This window comes from Brassica napus, chromosome A9 (genome assembly GCF_020379485.1).
Source record: "Brassica napus cultivar Da-Ae chromosome A9, Da-Ae, whole genome shotgun sequence".
Classification (NCBI taxonomy): Eukaryota; Viridiplantae; Streptophyta; class Magnoliopsida; order Brassicales; family Brassicaceae; genus Brassica; species Brassica napus.
This window is the reverse complement of record NC_063442.1, coordinates 14050264-14075768: the sequence shown is the minus strand read 5'-3', so window position 1 is coordinate 14075768 and position 25505 is coordinate 14050264. Positions and strand designations below refer to the sequence as shown.

General features: G+C 35.5%; 3 protein-coding genes and 1 non-coding gene across 5 annotated transcripts; all 4 read right to left on the bottom strand.

Moving 5' to 3' along the window:
- Positions 1–3249: 3249 nt before the first annotated feature.
- LOC111201004 (protein ENHANCED DISEASE RESISTANCE 2-like) lies at positions 3250–9036 on the bottom strand. Its single transcript, XM_022692777.2, has 22 exons — positions 8586–9036; positions 8357–8431; positions 7971–8024; positions 7822–7887; positions 7575–7678; positions 6999–7066; positions 6798–6914; positions 6541–6581; positions 6334–6434; positions 5927–6022; positions 5633–5697; positions 5469–5540; positions 5228–5383; positions 4885–5111; positions 4767–4806; positions 4529–4677; positions 4354–4455; positions 4215–4259; positions 4003–4143; positions 3830–3925; positions 3654–3755; positions 3250–3566 (listed from the first exon to the last, which is right to left on the bottom strand). The coding sequence occupies exons 1-22, from the start codon at positions 8721–8723 to the stop codon at positions 3465–3467; spliced, it is 2157 nt and encodes a 718-aa protein (XP_022548498.1). The 5' UTR covers positions 8724–9036; the 3' UTR covers positions 3250–3464.
- Positions 9037–9313: 277 nt separating this feature from the next.
- LOC106366744 (MOB kinase activator-like 1A) lies at positions 9314–11534 on the bottom strand. Its single transcript, XM_048740642.1, has 8 exons — positions 11403–11534; positions 11324–11372; positions 10860–10908; positions 10663–10771; positions 10461–10554; positions 10055–10188; positions 9797–9960; positions 9314–9620 (listed from the first exon to the last, which is right to left on the bottom strand). The coding sequence occupies exons 2-8, from the start codon at positions 11344–11346 to the stop codon at positions 9546–9548; spliced, it is 648 nt and encodes a 215-aa protein (XP_048596599.1). The 5' UTR covers positions 11347–11372; positions 11403–11534; the 3' UTR covers positions 9314–9545.
- A 3100-nt stretch (positions 11535–14634) lies between these two features.
- Positions 14635–18569, bottom strand: LOC106366742 (cyclin-dependent kinase F-4). Of its 2 annotated transcripts, XM_013806405.3 has the most exons (13): positions 18333–18569; positions 17879–18043; positions 17145–17572; positions 16978–17056; positions 16825–16893; positions 16657–16746; positions 16427–16565; positions 16206–16308; positions 16047–16099; positions 15889–15955; positions 15696–15804; positions 15156–15600; positions 14635–15076 (listed from the first exon to the last, which is right to left on the bottom strand). In XM_013806405.3, exons 3-13 carry the CDS (start codon positions 17150–17152, stop codon positions 14868–14870), a joined length of 1371 nt encoding a protein of 456 aa, XP_013661859.1. In that variant the 5' UTR covers positions 17153–17572; positions 17879–18043; positions 18333–18569; the 3' UTR covers positions 14635–14867. The 2 variants fall into 2 exon arrangements, with proteins under 2 accessions (XP_013661859.1, XP_013661858.1); XM_013806404.2 differs by lacking the exons at positions 17145–17572; positions 17879–18043; positions 18333–18569 and having other exon boundaries at positions 16978–17091.
- A 5333-nt stretch (positions 18570–23902) lies between these two features.
- TRNAF-GAA lies at positions 23903–23975 on the bottom strand. The gene has a single exon. It is a non-coding gene; the product is annotated as a tRNA-Phe (tRNA).
- Between the last annotated feature and the right edge of the window lie 1530 nt (positions 23976–25505).

Below are 25505 nucleotides of genomic sequence, written 5' to 3'. Positions count from 1 at the left end.
GGGCTTCAATCTGGTTTCGGTTTTAGGTAATTCGGTTCAGCTCCGGTTCAATTTTTCGATCTGGTTTTTTTTGCCAAGGGATAGCTACGAAGAAAGAAAACTTATACTATTAAGCTACCTAGTCAGAAGATAAAACAGCATTAACTATTTGTTCCTTGTCACTGCAGTGGAACTTGGTTGTTACGCATGGAACCATCAAGGAAGTGCCATAGCCATAATAGACGTTCCTACTCGGTTGTGTGTTGTTGGCTCTGCTTTAGAATCAGAACTCTTGAGTGAAACTGTGAAAGCACTAGTAACTTACGCGAACCTCGAGTTGTGTTTCAATCAGAGTACCACACCAAACATATAAAGCAATATCATCACAACCTCACATGCTTCATTTGTTCTGTTCTATCCTAGTCCAGATCTTACAGTTCATGAAGAAATCTGAAAAATGGAGGTTTGAAGTGATATCTTTAGAAGCATCTAGTAGATATTAGAAAATATCTCTGATAATTAAAAAAGACTGCTTTGATATGACGAAGAAAGAATCTTCCCAAGCTTTTATCCCACATGAGTCCAATTTCATTGCCAATTTTGTAATCTTTTGCTTTAGCGATATTACTCCATCATGCCTTAAATATGTATTTCGTTTTCTTGATTAATTTTATTGTGTAATCATCAGCTTCATGACCTTCCTACAGAATATGAATTTTCACTTCAGCACCCTTTGATGATCCCAAATTCTGGACCGTAACATTCTCAATATCCGGCATCATAGAAAACCTTCAAAATTTTCTTTGATAGAATTAACGGACCACAATAGCGGAGATCACGGTTAAATTTTTGTAACGCCCCGAGGCTAATGGACCATCCACGCCTGTTCACTCGGTCTGTGGGCTCTATTTTTTCTAACGGACGGTGCGTTAATTTTCCAAGGTCTGAAAGACTTGTTTACTGACCCTGCAATCACCACACGACTTTTTCCCGTGCTTTGACCTCCTTCGTACAGTATCGCGAATCACTTCCCGATAGGTCATTCATTTTTCCACTACTCCACTTCAAGCATGTTTAATCCTGAAGTTCTAAACGGATGTGTGACGGAAAAGGTAAGTCAACTTTGGTGACATAAGTAGTCAAATCAATTCTCTTAAACCTTTCTATATATCACAACTGAGGATATTACAATTCATCCCTTCTCAAAGAACGCAATATTTTCGGTGCGCCCCACGACATGTTTCAAGACGCCTCTCGGATCAGAACCGAGATGGCTAACTAGCTCTGATATCACTTGTACTCCCTGATCGTCCACGGCTAATGGGCCACTCACGCCCGTTCTATCGCCCGTGGGCTCTATCCCATCTGACGAGCGATGCGTTAATTTTCCAAGGACCGAAAGACTTTTTTAACGATCATGCAATCACCACATGACTTTTTTTCGTGTTTTGGTCTCACTCACACGATATCGCGAATCACTTCCCGATAGGTCATGCATCCTTCCACTACTCCAGCTCAAACACGCTTAACCCTGAAGTTCTAAACAGATGTGTAACGGAAAAAGTAAGTCAATTTTGGTGACATAAGTAGCCAAATCAATTCTATTAAACATTTTCATATATCATAATTTGGGATGTTAGCTTGAGCCATATTCTTGGTAGTCATAAGGATATTTAAAAACAAAACTGAGAATGATGTTATAAAATATTGATCGAGAAGTAAAGTTCATTTACTTTTGTATATAGATTTCAATCAACTAAGCTTTTTTGGAGGTGGATTTAACCTCGAAAACTGATCCAAGATCCGGTTCAAAAAGTTGATCAAAGGCTCATCATCACAAAAAAAAGAAAAAAGATTGAATAGCCAATTTATGAAGCTGGTGGGTTCAACTGATGAAGTCATGTCGATGCACCTAAGCAGCTCGCTCATTCCGCTGATTAAGCCATTTTCAAGCTAGTCTATGTTAAAAAATGTGTTGTAATTATGTTTTTTTTTTTTGTAACACAAACTTCGGATGTTTAGGTGCATCGACATGACTTCATCAGTTGAACCCACCAGCTTCAACTGATGAAGTCATGTCGATGCACATAATCACAATCGTATAGCGGATGCATCTTGTTCCAATGTTTCAGAATTTATCAATTTTGTATAGTAAGTCATGTTCGTTTGTACATCTAGAAGACTCATCCAGATGGTCCATTTAGATGTTTTATCCATATGCTTCATCTGGGTTTCGGCGAAAAAATGCGTTTTCCAGTTTTGGCGAGAAAATGCATTTTCCGGTTTTTGCGGGAAAATTGTGTGTTTTTCGGTTTCGGCAAGAAAATGTTTTTTTTTTTGCGGTTTTGGCCCGAAAATACTTTTTGTGGGGGTTTGGCGGGAATATGGGTTTTTGGGTTTTGGCGGGAAAATGAATTATTTCAGTTTTGGCGGGAAAATTTGTGTTTTCCGGTTTTGGCCGAAAAGTGCGGCTTTACTGGTTTGACCGAAAAGTGTGTTTTTATAGAAATATACATTTTACGTTTTTTGTGAAAAAGCATATTTTGCGGTTTTGGCGGAAAAGTGTGTTTTTCAATTTTGCGGAAAAATGTATTTTCGGTTCTCGCGGAAAAATGTATTTGCAAAAAAAAAAGAATTTACGGTTTGAAAATAATATTTTGACTTTAAAAGGTCATTTTTTGTCATTTATTATTTTGGATTGAAGATGCACCATTAAGACTCACCTTCATTTGAGTAACAATTTGAGATGACTTTTTAAAAATTCAGCTGGGTGATCCATCTGAATGTAGCATTAAATGCACAAAACGAACATCGATTTGCATTTTCACCCAGATGTCTCATCTGGGTGAGCAAACGAACATCACCTAAAACAAACGACAAATTAAGAATATGGTAGTTTAAAAAATTTCTTACTATAGTTTCTATTAAAACAAACTCAAACTATTCTATCAAAGTTTTGTATGACTAAAACAAACGACAAATCAATCACATACAAAATCATCATGGTCATCATCAATAATCATATATAGTACTAATGACACTTCTTTTTATATAAAGTTTTGAGGGAAACGTTTGAGACGAGGAAGCCTCCATGTCTTAACAATTCTACTCTTTGATATTGAAAAGTTGGGCTCATCATATATGTATTCGACAAAAGAAGAGAGGATGATAACTACTATATACTTATGCTATAAAACAGCATTAACTAGTTGTTCCTCGTCGCTGCAGTGGAACTTGCTTGAAGAATGAGGTTTGAACTTTGAAGTGATATCTTTTGAATGTCGCCTATTTTATATAAAGTAAATTAATTAATCGCTTTTACTTTCCTGTTCTCTCTCACTATAGTGTAACATCAAAAGATAAGAGAGAAACATGAAGGAAAAGAATAGACGGTAGTGTAGTGTGTATATAAGAAGAGACAAGACCAAACATGAGGTTGATATAAAGGTTTTTAAGGCAGGACATAGTGAGAGAGACCTTAAAGACTAATCTGAATCCAACTTGGGAACTGTAGCAGACGATAGCTCTATATGGGAAACCCTCACTGCCCCGATAAGTCTCTCCGGCAATTCTTCTGGTGTATTCGCCTACGAAACGCAATCTCAGTATCATTCGTAAGATCTCAAGAGAAGAAGAAGCAACCCTAAGGATGGAGTTTTGTTAGATTGAGTTACCTGTACAAGGAAAGCCATCTCCACAACCAAAGATGTGATAACACCAATGACAAGACCAAGAACACCATTTGCGACGGTGGATGAGCCGATATCTACATCTATCTGCATGAGAATGAAAACATTTCTTTTGAGTAACTTTCTGATTCTTTTTAAAAGCTAACACAATGTGGACTCACTTCCAAGTATGTCGGACCGCGGATGTAGTTGCAATCAACTGCTTTCCCGAGAAGACATGGGGTGCTTCCTACGCTTTGCCTTACTATCCATGAACCCTGCATCATTGAGGGGTTATTTTATGTGAATCAATTTGTTTTAGGACGAAAGAGAGATAAATCAGAGGGAGAGATACCTTGGGGACTAAAGGTATAAGCTTGAGCCTACTATTGCGAAACTCGTCATCACCATCAACAAACCGTTGGAAGAGGGACCCAGGTACGAGTTCTTTTGTCACGAAATAAAATACCATACTGTAGTGTGTTGATCCAGGGACCTACAAAAATAAGAAAGAACCTTTAGTTTTGTAGTTTGTACATTACGTTGTAGTTCACGGGAAAAACTTACTTGAACATTTACTACCAATGAGAAAAGACCCTTCTCTGCAGCAACCTGAATAAATTTATCAAGCCATAAATGATAGCACAGGAAAAGGGATATTAATATCTCCCTTAAGTAGGAACTTAAGCAAGATTGTATCTCTTACTTGTGCTGCACAGCCCTTGCGTCTAGCCACATGATCAATTCGTGTAGTGTCTTTAAACCAATCGACGGCGACAAGATCCATTAGATGCTTCCCAGCAGGCGTCTTCAGTGAAATGTTTAAGAGTGATCAGAAATTGAATGAGGTACAATGTCCATTAGGTGAAAAATTTACTAACCTTTCTTTTGTCTTCACAGAAACTCTGGCCACGGATTTTGAAGTTGTTTCCATCCGAAATCCTCCAGCAGTTACGCCCATTTTCATTATCATCGTGTCGTAGATTACCCGAGAAGCAAGACAGATCAATGTCGAGAGCAGGTTCCTCTTCTGAGGTTTCAAATGACACGAGCAAATTCATAGCAATTAGATACATTTTCACTGGTAGAACATATCAATTAATGAACTATCAGTTTCACCTGTTTTCTTGGCGACAGTCTCTGGCTTACTCGTATCAGGCTGAAATATTAAAAATGTTAAAGGTAGTCTTAACTCGATAGAATATATGGTTCAAAAGAGAATGCTTGATAGGCCAACCTCTTGTTCTGATTCAGCTATCTGAAACTCGTCATCGTCATCCGAGTCTTCATCCATTAGCACAGAGTTTCTCCCGGCCCCATTTGTCTGATCAATAGAATGCGAAGACTTATGCTGAGGCTTTCCACCTTTGCCCAAGGCTAAGGAAGAAGGTGCCATGTTAACCATAACAGGTATCCTGATCGGATGACTTCTTTCATCCGTCTGCAAGAACCACTCGCGCAAACCTGTGATGAACATGAGCCCATGACTTAAGAATGGCAGATGCAAGTGCGGTTTAAAGAAGAGCAGAAGTCATTTTCCACATGGATCTCCGTGAAAATGAGAGCGCAAAGGAACGTACCAGAGACACTGTTGAGCATTTGAAGAAGACAATGTTGTTGAAATGCTGGAAGATAACCAGCACCCCAACCTTTAAGATCAATTTGTATTAGATGTTGCACTTGTGTCCTGGGCCTTCCATTCCGGGGCTTTAGTGGGGCGATGTTAAATCCTCCACCTAAACAAGATTGTAATACATAATACTGTACATCAGAAGATCTGGTGGTAATGGAGTCAGCAATAAAGATAAATACTAAACTTACTCTCAAGATGAGCCCGAACAAATCCAGGTTGTGGACCACAATTTGCATGCTCCCTAGAACGAAACAATACCACTTCACAGAAAGAGCAAGATAAATAATTAAAACTAGATGTATGAAAGCGGCTGTCCAGTTTCTAGCACAAGTAAAAGGGGTAGGGGAGATACCATAACTTCCATCGTCATTACGACGCCAGTAACGTACATAGCAGAGGTCACGAGGCCACACAACCCTGCAGCCATTTTTGATAGTATGAGTTAAATAAAACAGAGTTCCTGGAGAGAAGTAGGTAAGCATTATAGTGGCCTTGTAAATCCTTTCCACTGTTTTTTTCAGAAGCATGGACTAAGGTAAACAAAATAAAAGAAAATCTCCATAAAACCTAGAGCCCCCAAGATAACTGGTCTATTTCGTAGAGGATGGGAGTGTGACAGCAGATTATGTTTCGGGTATAATATTACATTGGAAACCAGTCGAGCAGTAGTCTGTGATATAGTATTGCTGTGTGACCATCCACCTCTTCCACTAATCTCCCATTGTGAAAACTGCAGTCCCACCTGCCAGACCATAAGAAAAGATGGAAACTGAGAGCTTCAGATCGCAGATCAGAACCCACGAAAATATACTTTCTTATATATTATTGATAGAGAGCTTTGGGCCAGACATTACGTAGGGTGTGGAAACAGAAAAAATAAAGACCCAACATCGGCGATTTAATTCTGTTTTACTGCAACAAATTATCTTAGAAACTTTTCCAGACAACAAAGCGTCTAACTATAAGAAACTGAATAAAAAAGGACAACCATATAAATGATCTCTTTTAACCTGAATATATGAATGAGAATAAAGAAAACGGAGAAACACCTACTCATATCGAGTGCCATCCATGCTCATCACAAGCTTGAATATTTCCTCACATGTGGCCTCCACTACACCAACAGCCTTCATTGCTCTGCTGCAGCTTCTTGGCTGCATGTTTAGCATTGCAAATGATGATTTTTGACTGAATAAACTTACTATGTAATCAAGACGAAATAATGCCATAAGTATAAAAAGCTATTAAGCGCTTCCATACAAGATAGTCAACTTCAAGTAGCTCTTCAAAAATCCGAAGCCCTGCCAAATGTATAAGAGAGAAGATTAGGCCCAAATTCAACCTTTATCATTGACTGATATTTGATCTATAGATTGATTGTATAGCAGTGGAAATTTATTCTGAAGCAGATAACAGGCACAAACATTACAGGTCTTAGGAGGGATACAGATCCAAAAGACAACTGTAATGCCTTGCAGAAATGATGATACTTTCAGAAACCATGCATAACCACTAACCATTTTGGCACTGAAGGAGACGCCAGTGTTTTCTTGAAAATGCTTGGTTGCTGGAATTATGGTTAGACAACTCGGAACCCAACTCCTTAGTCCAGTCAAATATAGATTCCGGAGGGCCTGCACGTTTGTTTGAGGTAATTAGATTTCATTCACGATCGCTGCTGAGAATAATTGTCCATGTAGAAAAGAATTAGGCAAAACCATTTCCAATAGTTGTCCTCCTCAATAAATCAGGTCGAGAGTCATCTTCATCCTCCAGCGCACTGAACCTGAAGAAAATTGCAAATAATATTTCTGCATAAATATAAGTATACAAATGTCATCATAAGAAAACAGTGCCATACATCAACAGAAATAATATATCAAACGATACTGGTCACTATCCACATAATGCACTAGATTAGCATCTTCTGGCATTTGTCAAATTCTTAGAAAGATTGAGAGCTAACATAACAGAATTGAAAAGCCATCTAATATTAAGAATGATGATTAGCTTACCATTAGTATTTAACAGGGATTAATGATCCATTTTAAAAGCTTATTTCATTATCATTATCCGTAAACCACAACTTCCTTTTCCATGATAAAGACCACAATCCTCAACACATGTCAGATTTACTCTCTGTGAAGGAAGAGGAGATAATTGTACTCCATGACGATAACTTATGACTAAGGCAGAGAAACATATGATCAAGCAACCCACGTAAATGAGTTGTCGGCAGATAAAAGTTAACATGCCAGCAGAAATAAAGAAATAATGTTCAACTAAGCACTCACGGGCTTTCATGGTCTGACGATGAAGCAGTCCTTTCAACATCCATTCCAGGCTTATATTCAAAAGAAACATATTGCTGACCACTAGGAACTAGGGAGTCTTGATGCTGCAACAGCACAAAACACAAAGCCATTATTAGATAAGCACCAATCTACAGATTTGCCTGATAATAGTTACCCTATGGTACAAAGACAGAAACTTAAAGATATGGCAGAAAAGTTTGCGATTCACGAGACAGAAATGACAGACCTGATCAATGACGTACTCGATTTTTTCCTTCCACATTAAAGCTTCCTGGATGTTGAATGCCGCCATCTAGCAAGAAGATACACCCCCATGAACTAACAAGAAGCATTAAAACTAATGTGATCTATTCTCAGAAAGAAAAGAAAAGATACCGTGATTCTGTGGCTCTTCTCTTTCTTGTTATAAACAGACAACACGTAAACCATCTGCAAAAACAGAGTCGAAGAAGATAAGAAATTGCAGTGACATTACAGTCAAGGATAAATAAACTTGGCACGAGGAAACATATCAACTGATTCTCAAGAGTTAGTACATTTCCCAATTAAATACACTGTTCCTTTGTCCAGAAATATTTAGAACTCAGCCATCAAAAACCATCAGTATGGTGATGTAAATTTCACAAAATCAGAAGAGTAAGTAGAGTCCAAAGCCTAAATAAATAAGATTAAAAAAAGGTTGGCACAAAACCACATTCTACAGTAAATGACGCATAAGCACTAAAACCAGTAGGATTAAAAAAAAAAGGAAGAAGACTGACGTGACCATGATGAGTCTTCAAGCCTCGATCCTCAACTCTACAGTTGCCATCGATCACCATGGTCTTGATAGGAAGCTACGTCAACAAGTAAAAAGATCATCCATTAGAGAATTAAGTCTCTAGCTCCTCAACAACCATCACATTCTCGATTTCGGCAAATCAGCATCCACAGAGATCTACACGCAATTGTGATCAAAAGATAATATATATGGGTGGGGGGATGGTTCACCTGATTATCCTGTGGCTTCTTCTTGTAATACGCGAGAAGACGAGGCTCCAACACGAAGTACCTCATATGAATGTACGATCGTCCGATCTTCCTCCTTCCGTATCTCACCATCCATCCCTCGTACACAATCTTTGACATTTTTCTACCTTCTCACGCCCAAAGACGAAGATATTTAAGGGACAAACAATGTCCCACAGAAATCGGAATCTTAGATCCAAATCGGAAAAGTGTATTCCCGCGTGAGATCAGAGACGTGATTGGATCATCGGCTAAGGAATCTGGTGGTTTGATTCTCTCTTTCTTTTTCTGAAGATTTATGATGAGAGTGTTCGCAAAAGGTTTGAAATTTCTGTATAATCACGAAATTTTCAAAACGATAACGAAAAATTCAACTTTTATCAGAGAAAAAAAAAAGCTCGAAAGCTAAATAGAGACAATTAAAAATAAAGTCGAAGAGAGACGCAGTGAATGAATGTGTCCTGAAAAAAAGTGAAATTTAATTAAGAGAAAATAATAAGTATAAAGTGAATACATCTGAAACTGTACAATTAATTTAAGGATTTTTAATTTCATTTAATTGACTACTCATGCCAGCTTTTGCACCCTTTTTCACGTTCCATTAACAGGCGTAAGTCCAATGTAGGCTTAATAATGATGGTTGAAGAGTGTTGTTTGATTCGAGATGCTTAACGGTAAATATAAATCATCATTTTTAAAAATCAATAAAATAATGTAAAGTTCCTTTTTCTTTCACATGAAAACACATGAATAAAGGGTCGGTAGTCGAGGACTCGACTTCGGATTTCTTACATAGTAAATGTTTAAAATTTTACAGAGAAATTAGGAAGAAAGAAAAAAAACTTGAAACAAACTCGGATAGATTTATAATTAAAAACCATATTACCATTACCATTTATAATTTATTTCTTTTGATTTTAAAATCTGAAATTGGCGTTTTGCTCAGTAAGGTGAAATGATAGATTCTATGAGCTCTTGTAGAGGCGCCAGTTCTTTCTTGTCAATCAGTCCAAACTCCTGCCAATACCAACACATGAAATGGCCCCAAAGTTAAGGAGACAATCTACAGAATATTATAAAGCTTTCAATACTTTTTTATGTTCGTAGAAAATTGTATTTCAGTGCAATATTTGTATAAAACATTTCCTAATTATTCACACCCTTAAAAATTAGAAAGAGGAGAAGAAACTCACATGAGTAAAGAGGATAAAGTGTTTGAAGCAAGTGTTGAGATGAGCTTCTTCTTTAAGGCTAACGATTTTCTGGAAATGAGAATGGTATATGTGGGCATACACACGGAACAGTCGTTTAAATATTGTCTTCACCACATCCTTGAAGTTCTGAGGAAATGGTGCTCCTGCAAAGTTCACACAATAAAATTAACATTTTTAGGATATATGATATTCTCTTTTAGAGCTCATGGACAATAATTATTATTTATTATTAATTACCAAGCCTTTGAGGAAATAAAGTCTCATCATCGAGTTGTGTCTCGATCCAATCCATCAAATACTCGACATACTTCGGAGCAGAAACCTCTATTGGCTTCTTGATCTGGACACCATCTGCCCATCTATACTCGTACCTGCAAAATTGTTTTTGTGACTTGTCAAAAGAAAGAATAGATAGTAACAGAGAATGATGGAGCACATAGGTTCGTAGTTGGCCACGTTCATTGTATTAATAGATCTCGATTTTGCTTGCATGATTAATCAGAACTGCTACACAGATCTACGTAACAAATGAATATGCATAAACACGCTACATACCACTCTCACTATACCCCCATAGAATAATCTTAGAATTCAATTATTTTTGGGAATAAGACATAGAAAAAGAGAGAAGAGAGAAGCATACTTGGGGCCAGCAGTCATAGTAGGACAGTTATCAGGAGTGCAGAACTCGGTAAGGGTACCATAGAGCAAGTTCACCTGATTAAAGAAATCCACAGCTGAAACGAAACACGCAACAAACAAAAAAAAAAGGTAAAATATCAACAAAATAATTTCAAGAATATAAAAGCAATGATCAGCACAAAAAAAGCATGAGAGAGACTGACTGTTGACAGCAAGCCATTCGTTGGCATCCTCTCCAGGAGGAAGTCGAACAGCTTCTCTCAAGTTGCCACTCCCTAAAGTCGCATCTATATGCTGTCGAAGCTGTGCACCCTATATATACACATATCACAGAAACCTTAACTGTTCGTTCATTCATTCATCTAATGACAACAGCTGCAGATTATCAAAAAAGAAGCACCTTGCTTCCAGAAGGTGCGCTCTTCTTAGGACGGAACGTCTTCTGATTTCTATGAATAATTAAAACAAAACGAATCAGTAAGCAAAGGCTGTGATTTAATCAAGAAAAATGTTCATTGTAAGATCTGGCCAAATAACAAATTAATCATCAATTTCATACAAAAATTTAAAATCAAATTATTGTATGCCAAACAATAAGAAACGAATCAGCAACCACAGGAACTTTAGATCATATATTCTGATTCGATATTTTATTCTGATTGAAATGATTCGATCATGAAATAAAAAAAATCACAACATGAATTGGTGATCCTGCACAATACAAAATGTACCAGGATCACAAAAGAAACAAGATCAACACTAGCTTTTCATATCATATTATTCAAAACAGATCTGAGATTGCAAACTATATCGCCTTATATCGTAATTGAATACAAAATTGACGCATAGAAAGAAGAATCTAACCTTCCCAATCCAAACAGACTCATGGCTATAAAGCGATCGAGAGAGAGAGAGAGAGAGAGAGAGAGAGAGAGAGAGAGAGGGAGAGTTTCTTCTTTTCTTTTTTTTTCCTCAGGTGAAAACGAGAAAAGAGTCTGGGAGAAAGAAGAAGACGGGAAAAGTGAGGGAGGGGAGAGTATTTATATAAAGATGACGAAAGGCTCTCTCTCTCTCTCTTCTTATTAGCTGTCATATTTTTATAAACCCCCTTAGCTTTCTGAATAGTTTAGATTTGTACCCTCTATATTTTACTGAAATGGATCACATATTAGCTGGCAAAAATTGAAGTGACTACACAATGATTGGGAAAGTTGGAATCTGCTTACAATTCATTAAATCTTTATCAGTATTTCTTTCTTTTTTTTCCTTTTGTCAACAGTATTTCTTTCTTTTTAAAACTAAATTTTGTCAATTCTTATATATTTACTTCCATTTTAGTTGATCCATAAATCAATAGATCATATAGAGATATCTATACTGTTAAAGCAAGATCTTATTATTTTTTTACTTTAATCTGCATTTTTCTTTACTAACATTGCATGACAATCAAGTAATATTAATAACACATTTATATTGGGTTATTTTTTTCGGATACAGCTCTATCTCTCTTGGGCCATTTGAGCCGCTTAAGAAATCAGATCTAATTCTCACATTTTTTTTCCTTTGGACCATTGAGTCCAAGTTCAAATAATTTTTTTTCAACTATTCTTAATTATTATTTTTTTTCTTTTCTTAATATAATTTAAGCATTCATAAAAAATTGATTTTTTTATTGAAAAGTATAAATCTTTATTAAAAGTATATAATTTTTTTATTAAAATATTAACCATATAATAAAATTAATTTATCAGAGTTATACCAACTTAATTCATTAAAGAAATAAAGTTTAATTTTTTAAACATAAATAGTCATTTATAATGAAATACGATAAAAAAAGATAAAAAGTTTAAGTCTTTTATAAAATAAAACATAAATATATGAAAATATGATATTTATTAAATATTTGTCAATTGAAAAAAAAAATCCGCGCTTTGAAAGCGCAGATCAAAATCTAGTATGCTTATTAAATTACTTTCATTTTTTTCTCTGCATTATGGATCCAATGCTTGAATGTGGAGATCCCTAAAAGAAGGCGCTCTTTATTGTGAATAACATTGTGAGTATTAAATTTAAATTGCATGCTGGCTTTTCATACTACATTTTCATTTATTTCATTCTTTGAAGATTCCACAAATCATTTCATTGTGGCCCTAGAATTAAGACAGCGATCTGCTCACTCGGTCTGCACATTTGTACCGCATATGCTACTCTTTGTGTTTTTTTTTTAACTTTGGGACATTGTACATCTCGTTTGGTTTTACCCGGATTAACTGAAGTATGCAACTATCCCCCTGGCTGTGGCCTTGCCTCTGAAGTTCTCAGTCTCAGATTTTAAATACACACAATTAACTCAGCACTCAAGAATCATCACAAATACGAGGAATAGACAAGAAAAAAAGAAGAGAAAGATAATATTAGCATGGTATGAAGTTTATAAACCTGGAGTGTAACAATAACACTTGATGATCGTTATTTCAAGACTATAAAGTAAACAATATACACAAAACAAACCCATAACAAAATGCTTAAAACTTTTCATGTCTCATCAGCGCAATGTAACTTCATTTGAGCTATCTGTCTCCGAGACTCTGAATAAATAAATATTCCGACTTTATGTAACTCAAATGTTTACCATAAACTGTTTGTTTTAAACAGGACTGTTATTTGACAAAGAAGAACAATCAAAGTAAAGGTCTTGTTCACCCAGACAAGAACAGAAGACCATGCCTACCTGGGATTTTTCTGCAGAAATATCTTACAACAGAAAACAGAGGAAAGAAAGCAGGTAAGATGATATTTCAAAGCGGGTCGTTATTCAACACGCAACAAGTTCAGACAAAGAAAAAGAACGTAAATGATTACAAGCAACAAACCGGATGCTTAGTGCAGAATTAAGTAGATCTTGTTGCTCCATCCACTTTTCTGATCTTCGGATTTGTGGTGATACAGAAACTTCAGGGTGCTCTTTAAATTGGAGGTTTACAACAAGAATGTTGGATTCGTTTAAAGGACAACGCCAGATACTGCGTGAATCCGTCAGGGACTCTGTCAGAATTGGGTGATAGAAACCAAACAAGATTGCATAGCTTAAACCAATACAGGAACGTCATATTAGGAAAATGAAATATCATTTTTATGGAGTTATGTAAGTTGATATGATCATGGACTATAGAAATCATCTAAATTTATAATGTGTTACACAAATTTCTAAACAAACTAAAATATTAGTTAATTTCGATTTTTTTTTCTACTGAGTCACTTCATTCTTTGATTTTCTAGAATTTACAAAAGTTTTGTTTTAAAAGAGTGGCTGGTAAGAGTAAGCCACTTGTGTAAACACATATTATTAAAAACTGTCTATTATGAGTTTTAAATTATTTTTTATTAATCAAAAGAAATTGACAAATTTATTTACTCATTAACAATTAGAAATTTAATCAACATTGGTATCTTATGTTTTGATACAAATTCTTTTAGTCTGTTACATTCACAATATACAATAAAAACTAATCAACTATGTGATAATAAAATATATTTAACATGAGTGTAATCTCAAAAATTAAAATTATAGTCATTTAAGAAAACTCCATAATGAATTATCTTAAATCGTTAATATGATTCACAGATAAAATTATAGATTTTAAATAACATATAACATTTAAAATGATCTTCAAAGAACTATATCGAGTAAAGATATTTTGAAAACAATAAGTATAATATAGAAAAAAAAAGTAAAGAGTCTAACGAGATCTGTCTATAAGTTAGTTGAAAATTTTAATAAATTTTATAAAGAAGATTAACAATAAATAGTTTGAAAATAACATAAACTAATGGTAGAAAATAATGGATATGCATTTATCAATATGATAATATAATATCTAAAGATGTTAAATAACAAACTAAAAATAAGAAAATTTTACAAACTTTTATTATTTAAGAAATAAATCTCGAGATAAAAAAATGTGATATTTTAGAGATGTACGATTTTATTGCTAACAGTTAGGAACTTCCAAAACAATTATCAATCATATTATGTAATAGTTGTGTTGAGGGGGTCGAACAGGGAGAAGAGAACGAACCACTCATTCTGTCACCCATCGCTGAAGCGAAATGCAGAATAAATGGACCTAGCTCTTTTCTAAAACAGTAGTTATTAAAATTACACGCAATAGAAAGATTGTTCCAAAAGTCGAGAGCTTCATTGTGAAAATGAAAAGAATACTCCATACACACACTTAAATTCAAAACGTCAAGAACAGAAAGAGGAAAGATCCATAGATAAACAAGAGAGCTTTGGAAGAAGAAACACAAATAAAAGGCAATCAACAGTCTTCAAACTTTCGACTTGGACTCTCGGGTAGTAGTAGATGACGATGAGTGTGGGGTCATAGGAAAGACCCTTGGACCATTAACCAGCAATTCTCCTAGAGTAGTGATTGGGAGGCTGTGTAGGTCTGAGAAACATGTCACCACTATCCCCCACCCACCCTGCCTTCATCGCCGGTTGTTGTGTCTGCCTTTGACTCCATCTTCCACCTCCCACCGCCGCAGCATTTGCCAGTTTATTTGCATTCTCTGATGGCCCACGAGGAAAGACCCACTTCTTGTTCATTGATGCTGCAGATGTGCATACATTTTATTAATAATCAAAACTATACGACCAGGGAAAAGAAAAAGAATATGTGACTTCACTTACGAGGACTCTTCCTTCCAGGTGGTGGTATATACTTAGCATCTCTGACATTATAACTTCCCACAGGTTTGCTGTTCCATGATGTCTCCTGGTTAATCTTATTAGACATCTCCTGCTTCCTCTGGGTCTGACAAGCACCGTAAGGAAGAGCATTCGCCTTTGGAGTAGCATAACTGTTGAACGCCTTATTATTATTAGCAGTACTGGTCAAAGTCGCAGGCAACCTCTTGAAGGATTGCTGCTGATGCTCGAGAGACCCTCTCTGTCCAACAGACGGTTTGGCACGGAGAGATGGTGGAACATAGTAGCAACTCTGGAAGAACGGATGCTGCAAAGCCTCTGCAGCAGTCGGCCTATCACAGGGATCCCATGAGCAGAGACGCTCAACAAGGTTAACGGCCTCTGCACTAGCATATGGCATCAAGCTTGAGAGGTGTACACCCGGAAGCTGCACGAAAACAAACGAATTATTACTAGTAACCAAAGATACAAAGTCCGTGACACTACTTTCACCAGAAACGTTGAAGATTGACAAAACGTTACCAGAGGGAATTGGTAATTGATGACGCTAGCAAGATTAAGCCCCTCCAACCATGTCTCTTCAGTTGGGCTACCTATCACACTGCAGATTTTGTAGATCTCATCTGCCTCACTGCACACATTAAAAGATAAATTTAGCTTAGCATCACATCCGCAACACTACTTTAATCAATTTTATAAACCATTTGACAAATACCTAGCTCCAGGAAAGAGAGGACGAAGAGACAACAGCTCAGCCAGAATAGCGCCCATTGCCCACATATCTAAAACAGTCAACATTACACCATTGTTAAGAAATGGACCAACACCATATTGAAAGACACTTCTTTTTATTGGAACTTTGAGAACACTAACCAACTTTTGACGTGTACACATATGACTGTAGTAGTACTTCAGGGGCCCTGTACCTGTTAGAAATTTAGACACATTAGCCATATGTACAGGTAGCATCTCACTATAAATAAATGATTTTCTTAAGAGCTCCTTTCAACAGATCAGGGAAGTGAACCTTACCAGCGTGTCGAGACATACTCTGTATAAGGTGGACTCGAATCAATCTCCCGGGCCAGGCCAAGATCAGCAATCTTAATGACATCTTTAGAGACTAATAAATTTTCTGCAGCATGAAAAAAATGCATATGATCATTGACAAAATATTTAACTATGACTGCGTTAGAAAACCCTGGAAACTGAAAGAAAAAAACACCCATTGGCAACTCAAGGCTATCAATTACCTGGCTTAAGATCACGGTGGAAGTATCCACGCTGATGCATGTAAGAAAGGCCTTGAAAGACTTGAAAGCACCAATTTCGTATATCAGATTCCGCAAAAAGCTTGGGACGATCCTTCATAAGCTGGTAAAGATTGCACTCCTGGTCGAGTAAGAAAAGAAAGAATATTTAGGACAATGGAGAAGAAAAAGCTGTGGCATCAAGATCCAATCAAAAGTAGCAAGAAGTATACCATGTACTCGAACACAAAGTATAGGATATCATTCTCCCGGATTATTTCCTTCAGCTTCACAATGTTTGGATGATTCATTCTGCTAAGTGACTAATATGAGAAAAAAGAGGAATCAGTAGATATACAAGAAAAATATACTGATAACTTTCAGTAAAGAAGATACGGTACCTTCACTTCCCTCAGATTAATACATTCTTCCCAAGAGAAATACTTCTTCTTCATTTTTTTAATTGCAACCTGTCCATCGAAAACTTCAGTACCCTAAAAAACAAGTACAAATACTAATAGTACAGAAGCACCTCTCGGAAAAAAACAACTTACAACTTCACCCGTCTGTTTATTGACAGCTCGCCAAACATTCCCAAAAGTTCCATCACCAACTTCTTTGATTAAATTATACCTGCAGTTTGCATACGGCATCAAAAAAGTAAACATGAATTATATAAACCAAGGGGTCTGAAGCCAAAGATAAGAGAAATCAAACCTACCTTTCCATCCCCACTACAGTAAAGTAAAGTATCTCCTTAAATTTTTGTATGTAACTTCTGTTTCCAGTTGTTCGTATGGTAGCAAACTCAAAGTTTCTCGCGCTAGGTAGGCTCGCCGTTATTTACTTTGAAAATCAATCGGTTGACCAGCAAGGCAAAAGAAAGACACCAAGAGAAGAAGGCAGAACATATTGAGGACTGGAAGACGCAATGAACCAACAGGAAGGAACGTTCAGAGACTCTAGGAAAAGACTATCAAAGCTACGACATGCCAAAACTTGAAAAGAAGCTTGTAGATCCTTCGTTAGTCAGCTCCCATAAGAACCAGACATGGAATAGTGGACTAACACAGTTTTTTTACTGAAAGGACCAAGTTTAGATGAGGCTTCAGGACTATGCGAAGAAGCGATAACTTGCAGACATGAGCCCTGTAAAATACAAAGACGCCACACAAACAATCAGGTTTCAAAGAATATGACGTAAAAAGAACATTCAGGAAAGAATAAGATCTCTCTAAACTCTATATCATTCCTTTTTGAGATTTCCTAAATTCTAGATATAATTATTTCATTTTCTCAAAATTTCCATATTTCTGTATTCATACTCCCAAAAATCTTTCTAAACCTCATATTTCCTTATTATCATAATCAAAGTTAGAGCTAGGTGTCCTCAAATATATCACCATGTATTAGAAAGTTGCATCAGTAAGATGCAGAGAAGAAGGTGGTAGGTACCACTAAGTGCAGTTGACGAAAGAGCCACCAAGGAAACCTGAGAGCGCAAGAAACCGCAAATCGAGTGCTTCTTGCAACGAAGAAACCCGAAACTTGTAGCAGCCTGAGCAGATGTAATCTTGTTCCATATCTCAAAAGGCACTTGAAATGAAAGCTTAATATAACCTGTTCATTCACACAAAACATCACTAATTTAAATCAATATCACAAGAATCCTAAGAAACCCTAATTGCAATCAACGGAGCACAGACTAGATCCCAATTCATCTGATTATGATCCAAAACACGAAAACGAGTCGGATACGTCAAATTCGACTGCGTCAGATCTCCGAAACGCGACTCCGATCAAACAACAACCCCAAATCAATCCGATTGAAGCACAAAAGCGAAAGGGAACATCATTAACGAAGGAAACAAAATCGCAATCGGTGAAAATCGGAGAGATCTGTGATTACCTCAAGAGCCAAAAGGCATAACCTCCGTCTCCGACGACGGGAAAAAAACGTTATCGCCTACGCAAACTTACGACTCCACCGCTCTCTCTCTCTCTCTCTCTCTCTCTCCTTGCCGCGTATTTTTGTGAGGTTCTCGTGATAACTATTAAAAATGAAAAGACCTAACCTCCTTTATAATATCTCACCTAAAAAGGAATATATAATTATTGAGCAATATTATGGTCGTGGTTGTCCAAGAAAAAAAAAGCAATATTATGGTCGTGTATGTGGGTGGTAGCTATAATCGTCTGCAACCAAACGTACGGTAATACTCTACCTCTTGACCGTTGATGATTATTGAAGACGTCTTCGCCAATCTGAACCGTATATTTTGGAGTTTTGATGGCCGCCTCTCCCAGTTTTCCTTTTATTCTCTCCTCTCCGTTCCAAGTTGTAACAGATGGATGATAGATACTTCCCTTGACTTTTCTTACTTTGTTTTTATTTTCTTTTTCAACAATTCAAATATTTTCCTTCATTTTATTTGAGAAAAAGACTATGATAGCACCAAACCAAAACCAAGTTTTTGTTCCCAAAGTAGCATTCAAGGCTCAAAGTCACAAAAATAGGTTTCATTAAAGAGGTAAATATACACTTATACCCCTTGGGTTAATTAATACAAACCTTAAGGTTTATAGTTAAGGGGGTGGGGTTTTGGAATTAGGGTTTAAAATTTTATAAAAAATAAATACTAAAATAAAAATAAAAAATTTTAAAAACAGTTTCAAAAGTATTTTTAAATTATAAAAAGAAAATTTGAAAAAAAAAAAATTCGAAAAAAAAATTTCAAAAAAAAATTATAAAAATTTTGAATCTAAAAAATATAATCTGAAACTATAAAAAAAATTTCTTTTTTTCATTTTTTTATTTTTATTTTATTTATTTTTATTTATTTTTGTTTGTTTATTTAATTTTAAATCAAGGGTATTAGGGATATTTTACCCTTTAATGAATGTCATTTTTGTGACTTTCTCCTTCTAGTGCTATTTTTGTGACATAAACTTCAAAAGGTGCTATTATTGACAATTGCCCATTTTATTTCTTCCATGTTAGAAAATATCTGTGAAATTTAATTCAATTTGTTATTAATTTTATAACAATTTTCTCCATCAAAATGATTTTTTTATTATTAAAAAATATTAGATAAGTAAAAATTTATTTTTATGATAAAATATTATTATTTTACATTCAATATTACTTTTTATTTTTCAAATTTGTATCTATTTTACAAATCAAATCAAACATCTAATAAAAATATATATGTTTTGCTAGATATGTAGATATCAGATATTTAGAAGGTTGTGAAACGGGTAAGTTGTTAATCCAAAAATAACAAAACAGATTAAAAATATCTTGAAAAATTCTTCCATACCACTTCTAAATATATATTAATATCAACACGCTCAAAATATAGGAGAACTTCTTTTTTTTTAATATAAGAGATTTACACCCAAAAAAATATAGGAGATTGTAACTTGGTGTCCGTGTTTGTTTACAAACACTTTGAACTGAACATGCTTTGAAAAAATCTGAACTAAATCAAAATGTTGAAAATATTAATTTCCGGCAAAGAAATTCTCAGCTAGGCTATTTTTAAAATCAAAATTATTTAAAATGTTTAGATAATTTAAAAATTCTCAGCTAGGCTATTGTCTCGTGTTATGTCCATGTTTGATGACTTTTGAAGTTTTGAGTTTTGACCTTTTTTATTTATTGGGCCAGAAAATTCTTTTTCTAAATATATGGTCATCTATATATACTATATTAAAAGGGGCTGATGGAGGCTTTTTAGAGTGTCTACGTCGGACATGAAAATAGTCCAATCATAACATTTCGTTTTACCACGTCACCATGTACTTTTTTCGGTTTATGACTGTACGTATGCGCTCTCTCTAACAGTCAAGGTGGGCTTCTGTATGGGCTCTCTCCAAAAAAAATTATTGGCCCACCCAGCTCCTACTTCTTCGTCTTCAAGCTTCGGAAGTCTATCCCGACGATTCCACTTCATCTTCTCCGATCCCTAATTTTTTTTCCGCCGTTACCTTCTCATCAGTGACTATGTTAAAGCGATTCTTCAATGTTCTGTTCCACCTCCCCTTCAATGTTCTAAACCCAAGAACGAAGCAGAGACCATACAAGAGAATAACAACCCGAGGAAAGAAGTGTTCGTGATCAAACACCGGAAGAACCACGAGCGATCCAAGACAACGAAGACAGGTCCGAAGGACTCAACAGCTTCCGAGGAGAAATCAACCGGTACTACTACAAACCAGACTCCAGCCGATGTAGACGCGATACTGATCTAGTGCGGAAGACTAAGCCAGAGCAACTCCGCCGCAGCGGCGAAAACCAAGAGGTATTCTGTGTCCAAGAGGAGCTTCGACTTTGACAACAACGGTGACGCAGACAAAGCCGACGAAAGACGGAGGAGCGGAAGAAGAAGCCTAGCGGCGGATTCATCAGCAGCAGCGCGGTGGCGGAGAGTCACGTCGGGAGCGGAAGAGACGGACTCTGAGCAGCGTCGGGAGCGAAAGAGACGGACTCCTAGCAGGGAGAGGGAGGACTCGAAGAGCTACCGATCGGGGAGTAGGGAGAGAGGAAGCGGTAGCAGACGAGTAAGCAGATCTCCGGAGAGAAGATCGGAGACGACGAACCCTAATAACGGCATTGGCAGTTCTGTAAATTCGAGTAACAACAACAATATACCTGCCAAGTTCGTTTCGGTTCCTGCAACGGATAAAGAGAAGAGAAGCAGCAACAACAACGCAGATGCGTCTATTAAAAGGGTTGCTGTCAAGATAGATAACTGGTGTAGCAAATAAAAGTCTTATAGCAGTTGGCGAGACAAATCTTATCTTGAAAAAGACTATTCACCATGTTTCTACAATGTTGAAGAGGGTACCCCTTAAGCCGAGAAAAAAACTATAATCTCTTGATTCCCACGTTAATGTATGTTTAATAATCTCCAAATCTCTGTCAAGCATATATTTGTGCTCAATATCTTGAATGTGTTTTAACTTACTAACAAAATGTGTAAACTGGCTTACTTTGTGATAATTAGTTTTTTAGGGACAGATGAACTGGTCAATGGAACATAGCCAGCTTGAGCCTAAGACTGAGCTTTGATAGAGGAACGAAAGGTACTGATACACAATTCTTCTCTTTTTGACGCAATTGTTTGATTTGTCAAGGGTGTTTGAGCATTTGAGATCTTGAACATAGATTTATCCTTCATGAATAACTTTTACCTCCCACTTATTTATTTGCTTGCCACCGACTGATTCTATTGTTATGTGAACGTGTAGTTTCCTACATTTCTGCACCATTTGGAGATTATATTGCTTCTCCACTACTACTAAATATACATGGTTACAAAAAGCTTTTCCTGCAAACTAGAGTAATGTACTCAATTTTGATTCATCTCAATGGTCAATGTGTCTCTGAAGGTGGTTCAAAGAAGTCTGCTGAAAATGGGTTTATGACAGGAGGTGGCTGTAATAGCTCGAGCAGCAGAGTAGGAAGACAAACCTGGTAATTTATTTTTCTTTGAAATCGCATGTGTATGCACATTAATCTTTTCTTAATGTACACATTATTGAGTATTGAATAAATTTGGAGGGGATAATGTCACCAGAACTTGATGTCAAATTCGATTATCATTATTTGCCTGATTCATGGTCCAAGCTGTGGAGTAGAAGTTGTAATGCGGCTCTGGAGACAAATCAGTGTTGGGTAGATAAGGTATTGAATTAGTTTTGGGTAAGCGGAAATGGTTGTTCAACTGTATACTAATATTTGTATGTTTTGACTCCAACCGTTGAACATGAAAGGAATGTCTCAAACACCTGAAAAGAAGTAAGTCACAAGATTCATACACCACAGAAGAAGTAAGACACAAGAGTTGGAAGTGGTGACGACAATGTAAGAAGAAAACTAAAAGAATATTTGTAATGGGAAGATTAAAATAGTTTATACGGTTTGTGTGTTCCTGAGGATTCGGTTTGGTGTGTTTTGTTTTCATTGCCAAAATGGTGCGCTTAGTAAAATACCATATAATATTTAAACTGAAATTATTCATATATACAATAAAAATTACTTTCTCCATTTTCTAATAGATGAGGTTTTAGAGATTTTTTTTCAAACTATATACAGTTTTTAATTTTTAATATGAAATTTATTATTTTTATGATGGTTTTTAATATTTCCTAATATATATATATATATATATATATATATATATATATATATATATATATTCTGATGGTTGAGTTGCAATTAGATAGATTGTGAAGGTGTTCTTATTATAAAATATATAGAGAAACAAACTAATACATTTAAATTTATAACTATTTATATTTTACTCTTATCATTTGTAGATGTTACTGTTAAGAACTAAATAAGAGTCATGCATTTTGGTTTAATATATATTATTCCTTGCTACGTACCAGCATAATAAAAATTAGAATATTCTTTAAAATAGTTATTAATTTAGATTATATACTTAGTTAAATATAAATTATCTACAATTTAGTTTTCATACTGACATTTTAAACAATTTTTTTTCAATAAAAAATCTTTCCACACAAAACAAATTGGAATATTTAAAAAATATAGGAATTAAGTAAAAAAAATGCAAGTTTAGTGATTTAAAATAAGTTTTATCAAATTATTTATCAATTTTACATTTTTTCACCATCCCATACATATTCAGATAGTAAAAAAAAATTGCGTTTCACTCATATTTAAAACAAACTAATATTTATATTCTCATTTAGATATATGTGTAATATATATGTATTAAATATAATGATATTTTCATAAATCCGGGCGTAGCCTCGGCAAAATCTCTAGTGTACATAAAACTTAGGTATAAGAGCATCTGCAACAATGATTTTTAAAAAAGAATCCTTAGCATTAAATTATTATAATAATCTGTGGAACCTTTAAAATTTAAGAATTTGTGTCAAATTAGTCTTTTTTGCAGTCCCTAGTTTTTTTTGTCGATGGTTAATTATGCTCTTACAAACTATGAGAAAATTACAATACGATTCTATAGCCGACAATTCTATCTGCCTTATGAGGATTCACGTCTGACTGCATCATCCTGAGCCGTCCTATGAGATCCATGTCTGACGGTACTCCTTGCGCTATACCGAAGATCTCTTGTATGCTTTTCTCCATAAATCTGCATAATTCGCCTTTGCTGAGATTTGAAACTCAGACCTCCTGATGTAGAAGTATTAATGAACCCTTAGTTAAACCACTGGACTAAGGGGGCTTCCACAAAAACTTGCAGTCCCTAGTTAAGGATCAATTTTCCGATAGACTTGTTACTGTGTGCAGGTTCCATTGCCATGTGAGAACCCACGATTGGCTCCTTTTTAATTTTGTTTTAAGCTGAAAAAAATAAAAATAATAAAATAATCTAAAAAACTTACCTGGGTTATCGAGCCGAGAGTATCGGCATTGCTGATGCTCTAAGCCCTTTAACAAATTGATCTTCAGATCGTGGAAAACTTAAAACTTAGGAATGCGGTGAGCGTGGATCGAACACGCGACCTTCAGATCTTCAGTCTGACGCTCTCCCAACTGAGCTATCCCCGCAAGCTGTTAATTGAATCCGAACTGACTTATATGTATTAGTTCAGTTTATTTGTTTTCTCACGGTTCATAAACTATATCCGTTTTCTTGTGGCTTCATTTAGATGAAGATATTCTTGCATGGTGATTTTTCATGATTCCTGGTGGAATTTATTATGGATCCTTGCTCTCATCCCTAATAATGTAACTTCCAACGCTTCCTCGTTCATTATGGCATCCAATATCAATTCGCTTAACTTCCTTGATGATTATGTGTTTGTCCCATAAGTTTATAGAGTTCTGTTCCTCTTTGTCATAGTTTCATTTTCTTAATTCTTGTTTTTGGGGACAGTTTTCACCACACCGGCTTATGGTTCTGGTCAGATTTGGTTTGTAAGAATTGCATTCAACCTGTTTAATATAATCTACTGATGAAAAAAAACAATACCTGACCCAAAATCAGATTGGTCAAGATGGGAAAATTTCTTGCTGGAGTGAGAGGTACTGATCAATTCTAATTTCTAACCTAAATGATCCACTAGGCAGACAATAGTTCAAACCTACATTTTATGGTGAGCTTGGTTTTCTTTTGTAGTTTTGTATTATTGATCTCATCATGGTCTTGTGATTTTAATTCTTGATCTCTTGCTAGCATGATTTTATGCTATACATACTGAAATTTATTACTTCGATTATAATTTTTCATGAACTAAATAGTTATGTATTCATAATATACTTGGAAGCCGAAGTATTTTAATTTTTTTTGAAAGTTCTATATAAGTAATATTCCGTTATATATCTGGGAGGCGACAAATCAAAATATTCAAAAAGGTGACACGATTTTGAATTTACATTATCATTGTGATATGATATTGACGTAATCTTTCAAAATCGATATGTTACTACTCGAGATGATAACTTCTCTGATAGATCTTATCTTTGATTGATTTGTCTTTATTGAATGCTATAGTAGTTTCTCTAATAGGGAATCTTGTGAATTTCTAATGATGGAGAAGTTCCAGTGATAGGCTCCGGAAAATCTGGCGGGGTTCAAATTATTTAGTTGGTTTGGAGTATTAAGTTCATGGGTCTAACATAAAGAGACCGGTACAAATAGGATAATCTCAAAGATCACTGGAGATAATAGCGGTTACTTTTTGTAAATAAGTAATTCATTCCTTTTTGAAAATAGATTAATAATCTGGTTGGTCAATAAATCTTAGATGTTATTTCTTTACACTTCAAGTTTTTTTTAGTACTGATAACACATTAAATTTCTAATCCTATTAAATATGATGATCAACTATTTATAACATATGCGATATTGATATTCACACTTCAAGTTTACAACGACTACTTAGCCACTCCACTGATTTCTACAGTTGGATCAGATTATCGTAACGACAAAGGTCATGAAGATCCATCGCCCATGTTGGGATTGTGAAATCCTGTGTCCAATCTATATTATCCGATTAGTACAATATTGTCCACTTTGGGTCTTAGGCAAGCCCGCATGGATTTAATTTTGGTTTCCATCCCAAAAGGCCTCCTACT